Below are 6,000 nucleotides of genomic sequence, written 5' to 3'. Positions count from 1 at the left end.
ATTCAGGCAATAATATGTTGTAAAAATGCAGTATATTTATGAAAGCCCTTGTGTAATCTTATATGTACTCCACGGCTGATGGCGAATGGTGATGGCAACTAGTCATAATCCGGCTAAATCTACTGAGACGAGATAAATTATCGGCAGTTCCAACAGCACACAGCTCTAATAGACCAACCACCTGCTCCATCCATTTACCTGAGAGGCCTTCCGTCAAATTCAACACAGTTCATAAATGTAAACTTAATCTGTTAAAATTAATTATCACTGTATACACTTCAACAGAAACTGCTAGAGGATCGTTAAAATCACACAGATCTTAGCGAAAACCTTTTGAACACTTCACTGAAACATAAATTTGACCTGTTTGCTGAGCGAAAATTGTAAACATCTGTGTTAAATGTGGTCTTACATAACCATGTTATTAAAGCAAATTACTTAATGTTGAATTTCAGAAAGTTCTAATCAACACAGACCAATGAGGTAAATTAATATGACATTGTTTTTAGCAAGGTAAACTGATGAATGTGTAACGAATGAAATTATTACTATCATAACTGGAAGAAACGTCATCGCCCTGTAAAAAAAATCTGTAAATCTACATATCTTCATCGGTAAAAGTCCAAACTGTAAAATATTCCTGCAGTGTACAAGCATAGTTATTGTGTAAAACCAGGTCAAAATTCTCTGATTTCTGTATGTTGTCTTTATTAGAAATGCACTAACTTGCCCTGTGTAATCTAACAATTGGTGACGCATTGTTGCGACTCAGAGATATCTTTTTTTTTGTCTCATATCGACTGATATATTAATTTTTTGATAATTTTATTTTCGTGATTTAGGATGGAACTCTATTGTGGTACATGTACTTCGCTTTTGTAGAAGCGAAATAATTTCTTCCTGCTTCACATGTTACAGCCATAGTGACAAACAGAAGTTATTTTCGCAGCACTTTTTATATACCTGCTACAGAGTACTAGCACGAGATGTCAGACGCTTCCAGAGCTGATAAACATACCCCATGAACGTTTTAAAACCACTACGTTGATGGCAGGTATGCTTCAGAAAGTCCAAATAAGAAACATTAATTTTATGGTGTCCCATAGACAAACTACATTGGTTATAAGCAAATTCCCAAAATGTCTTTAAAACAATGTGTTTTTACCCCAGATGCTACATTTCACAACAAACAGAAATTACAGCTGGTGCCACAGTGTACTAGCAGTTGTCAGGAGCTTACAGAAGTGGTGCAGCCTACTCCCATGAACGCCGTAAATAAATTCAGTCACTGGTAAGTATACTTCCCAGTCCGTGAAAGGGTACATTAATAGCAGATAACTAGTGTTGTTGTTATAGAAAAACTTTCTCTGTCCATTGTGACTGAACTTGCGTCAAAGCGTCGATATTTTGCTGTTGAAGAAATGCTACTTGTTACGGCTAATGTGGCTGTAAATAAATATGTGAAAGGAGCAGCTCCTTCAGTGAAATTGCTTTTCTCAAACCAAGTAGTGTAAATCAAGACATCGTGAGGAAAGGAAATAGTTAATTTACAAGTAATTTGTGGTAGTTCTTTAATTGTTGTGCAGATTATTTCTGTATATGGTGCTGATATTACTCAAGGTATAGAAACATCATACAAGCCACTTCTGCCTCTAGTGGTGATTACTGCGGTGGTGCAGAGGAGCATGTCTGGAACGATGTGCAGCCAATTTACGCGAGTGGGATCGCGCGTTGATGCGAGCCGATCCGCCTTCCTCTGTTGAAGCAGATCTAGACTGGAGAGCAGGAGAAGAAATAACTGTTTGATTACGTTGTTTCAATCAAATTTGGTACCAACATCATATTTCACGATTAACATCACACTACTGCTAATGTACCATACAAATTGTAGATAATAAACCACCTTGAATTCATGCTGTTACGATATGTTTGTGACAGTGTGCGATTTGTGATTTTACCAGTGGGGGGGGGGGGATATGTCTTATGGGGTTAGTATAATTATATATGTTACTAGCTTCGACCGTGGCGTTACCCATGGTTAAACAGTTATTTATAAATAGGTGTTAATGCCGGAACTCACTATTCACGCGTATGCACTATCAGAAAAGCCATCCCTTGTTGTATCTTTAAAAGTACATTATAGGTAAAGCTTATTTACAAAATCATCTACGTACAGGTATACGAGGGGAATTCAAAAAGTAAAGGCACATTTGTGAAAAGTTGTACTTATTCTGATGATAGAAAACTGAAACATGCGTTATTTTTCTACGTAACCTCCCTGGACTTCAATGCAGTTCTCCCGACGTTTTACAAGTTTTTTTATTTCATCAGAAAATACGTTTATCGGTTGCATCTGTAACCAATTTTGCACCGCAGCAATGACGTCTTCATCACTTTCAAATCTTCTTCCCTGTAGTGCTTCCGTTAAGGGTCCAAACATGTGAAAATCGCTTGGAGCCAGGCCTGGACTGTTTGGTAGATGTTCCAGCACCTCGAATCTCAACTCCTTTATTGCGCCGGCTGTCCGTTTCGCAGAATGTGGGTGAGCGTTATCTTGCTGCTGGATGACACCTCTTCATAGTTTTCCACGACGTTTGGATCTGATTGCAGGTTTTAGTTTCGTACGCAACACATCACATCCACCATACAATACAGACCTGGCTGTAAAGCCTCGTTTACGCTGGGGCGACGTCTTGCAACATTGTGGCATGCTATGGAAATGTGGCGTACGTTGTCCTGCCATTTAGTTCTCAATGTTTTGAAATGATTAACTACTACATAACACTTTTTCAAAATTAAAAAGCAAACATATTAATAGTAAACTTTCAGTGTTCGGCTCCACAAATTTAAATTATATGTAAAGTCTTACTGCAGTGCGTGGGAAATAAACATCCCAGGTTGCGATGCATAAACTAAAACCAGATGAGGGGATGGTCTGATGCAGAGGGGGGGAAATCCCCCCCCCCAACCCCTCCTGCAAATCGCACACTGGTTTGTGACGTCGACAGAGAGTACGTTGTCAGATTTGACAGCTGCTGTGCATACCTGTCACAGGGTCTAGTCACATTAATGTGACCACCGCCTATGTTCGACGCCAACGTGCAGTTACCACTCACAGATGGCAGGTGGCAGCACGAGTGGGGGTATATAAAGCTTGTCTGAGGGACGCGGAATACAGTGCAGTCGTTGTCATAATGCGGAAACGGAGCGATTGATCAGACGTCCAAAAGGGCATACTCATTGGCTTTCTGACTAAGAGCGGAAGCGTATCAGAAATGGCTAAGTTTGCAAACTGTTCACGTGCCATGGGTAAAGTACACCGTGCATAGGAAAACTGCACTATCCAAATGACACGCCGAGACAACTGTGGTACACCACAGGACATAGATGACAGGATTGGAGATATGTATGGGCGGATAGACGTGCAAACTGTTGAGCAACTGACCGTCCAGATAAACCATTGGGTTAATAGCAGTATCTTCTTCATGACTATGCAGTGAACGTTGCTGCGTATTTGCCTTCCCAGTGGGCACCTTGTTCATGCACCCATGCTGACAGCTGTTCATAGGCGACGAAGGCTAGAACTAGGGCGGCAATACCACAGCTGGACGTCACACTGAGAGGCGACAGGTGGTGTTTTAAGACGAATCACGTTTTATGCTTCATCAGATAGTGAGCCGCGCTGCGGCTCGCGTTGCTGCTGTTTGTAGGTTTCCGCCCCCTGTTGGAGGCCAGACCGTATCCTTTAGTTGGCATGGTTGCGGTTGTCTTCTTCTCCTCTTGACTGGCGCCACTCGTTTCGCAAGCGTTGCCTGTCCACTACTGGCAGCAGCGGAGGTTAACGATATGTAGTAACTGTTGCCCTATCTTTGGGGCGACGTCGTTGTTTTTCCGGGTCGTGTGAGTGCGCCAGTTCGGTTGGGGACTCAGGAGGAGCCAGGTCCGTGCAGTGCGAGAACACGCCGGGACCGCTGGCGGGACGCATGGACTGCCGGATGGAAGGCCTGTGGTCATGAGGGTGCACGACCTTGTCGTAAAGTGGATCAGCAAGCTTTAAGATGAGTGCATTTCAATCCAAGTAGAGTGGAGTCAGTCACCCGTGTGGGCCTTGTATTACATATGTGATGTTGTGACAGATTATCATCGCGCCGTCATGTCCAGTTTGGTGGGTCTGCATACCGCTTAGTACTTGGAAGACCCTACTGTGTTAAAAGCACTCGCCTCAGTGATTAGACGGTGTGGTTGCACATCTGTGAATTAATAAAGCAGTGAAGAGATTTGTTTCATTCTGCCAACCAGCCTCAGAGTTGCCACAGTGAGTTCATTGTGCATTTGTGTACCTACTAAATTTGATGTCACTCTTTTGGTTCAAGACAACACGTCAAATAAGAGTAGCTTGTTGCACGTGAATAACGTTTACTGCTCCCCAAAAAAAGTTAAGAAACTGGCAAGAACTCTTCTTGGTTCATGTCAAGACACAATAATACTATAGTAGTCCCAATTACGGACAAAATATTGAATGGTCCAAACCATAAATTAGGACACAGTGCACCAAGAGATAGCTGAAATACTAAAAATCACGAGAAATGACGAGACCAGTCCAGACAGGGGGAGCTGAAATTGCTTTTAAGGAAACAAAATACGATTCTCTTACCAAACGTTTGGTATACATGTTGTCGTGTCGCGTCGACATTATTACGGCCGGTATGACCGAGTGGTTCTAGGCGCTTCAGTCCGGAACTGCGCTGCTGCTATGGTCGCAGGTGCGAATCCTGCCTCGAGGATGGCTGTGTTTGATGTCCTTAGGTTAGTTTAAGTCGTTCTAAGTCTAGGGGACTGATGACATTAGATGTTAAGTCCCATAGTGCTTAGAGCCACTTCAACGGTTTGAATTACCGATTAGCACGCGGAAACTGATTTCTGACCATACTGTATTGTGTTGCGGGATCAATGGCCGGTACCGATGTACCTAGCATGCACATTTGTGCATAATGGCGGCAACTCACTCGCGGACGATGGTCGTGAACTTACACTTAATAAGAACTGGCTTCGACTGGCTTGTCGTGAGAGCCTCCTGTCACTTCCGTGTCCCAAGACCCAACGACAGTGTCCACCTCCGCCGACAGGAAGAGGATCTCCGTGACCATCTAACAGCTCGTTAGACACCCTGAAGGCGGTGTCGGCGCCCTCACAGTTGGGACACCTGAAATAGCGGGTCCTCCCCAAAAACGACGGAGAGGTCTGTTCCTCCGCCGCCGATGTTACAGACCTGGTGAACACCAGAGTGTAACAGTTCATTGTGTCACTGTGGTGAAAACTGCTGCTCAAATTGTTGCTGTAGATGCAGTACGATGTCCCAGAGCCATACGCCGAACATTCTATCAGCAGTCGTTTACAGTGGCTACATTCCTGCCAAGTCTTTCTGCAGTGTAACTGAAGCACATCTCGTAGCCCAGTTGCATGGCCTCATTAAAATTCGGTGAGGTGTTAACAAGGGTGTCTTTGTCGCCTGAAGGGCATTCCTAACTAACATCAATTCGCCACGTCCAATCTCAAAGGTAACCAACTCTCACGACCACTCAAGCGTGTATTTAAAGCGAACCTGATTTGCATCGTCATAGTGGCACTACTGTTATGCAACTGGTGAGAAGTGTCAACAGACGTCATCTTTCAAATGTAGGAACACGCCTACAACCTTTAGTTCGTGTCGCGCAACTCGTTCTTGGTGTTGCGATTCTTTTTTCCGCCAGTGTACTATCGTTTGGTGTTTGAACTGCACAGTTCAGACATTGTGCTCTAAGGTCAAATGCTAATATTGGGAAGAGCACATATATTTTGACCGATTGTTTCTTTGTGAATGGAACTTGTATTGACTGATTTGATTCAGTGTGAAACAGTTAAGTAAATTTTGTGTAATAATTATTATACGTTATTCTGCTGTTCAAGAACTTTACCTGTGACGAAACTTTTTTTTAACTTAAATTTTTATCTCATTCGTCA

General features: G+C 43.1%; 1 protein-coding gene across 1 annotated transcript in view; it reads right to left on the bottom strand.

Moving 5' to 3' along the window:
• Positions 1–1,554: 1,554 nt before the first annotated feature.
• Positions 1,555–6,000, bottom strand: part of LOC124802721 — a 33,276-nt gene continuing 28,830 nt past the window's right edge. The window contains exon 4 of the mRNA XM_047263689.1: positions 1,555–1,775. Coding sequence (XP_047119645.1) covers positions 1,653–1,775 — 123 coding nt within the window. The 3' untranslated portion in view covers positions 1,555–1,652. The remainder of the gene's footprint in view (positions 1,776–6,000) is intronic.

The sequence above is a fragment of the Schistocerca piceifrons genome, chromosome 6, assembly GCF_021461385.2.
Source record: "Schistocerca piceifrons isolate TAMUIC-IGC-003096 chromosome 6, iqSchPice1.1, whole genome shotgun sequence".
In the NCBI taxonomy this organism is placed as follows: Eukaryota; Metazoa; Arthropoda; class Insecta; order Orthoptera; family Acrididae; genus Schistocerca; species Schistocerca piceifrons.
Note: the sequence above shows the minus strand (reverse complement) of the source record. Positions and strands in the feature narration are given on the sequence as shown.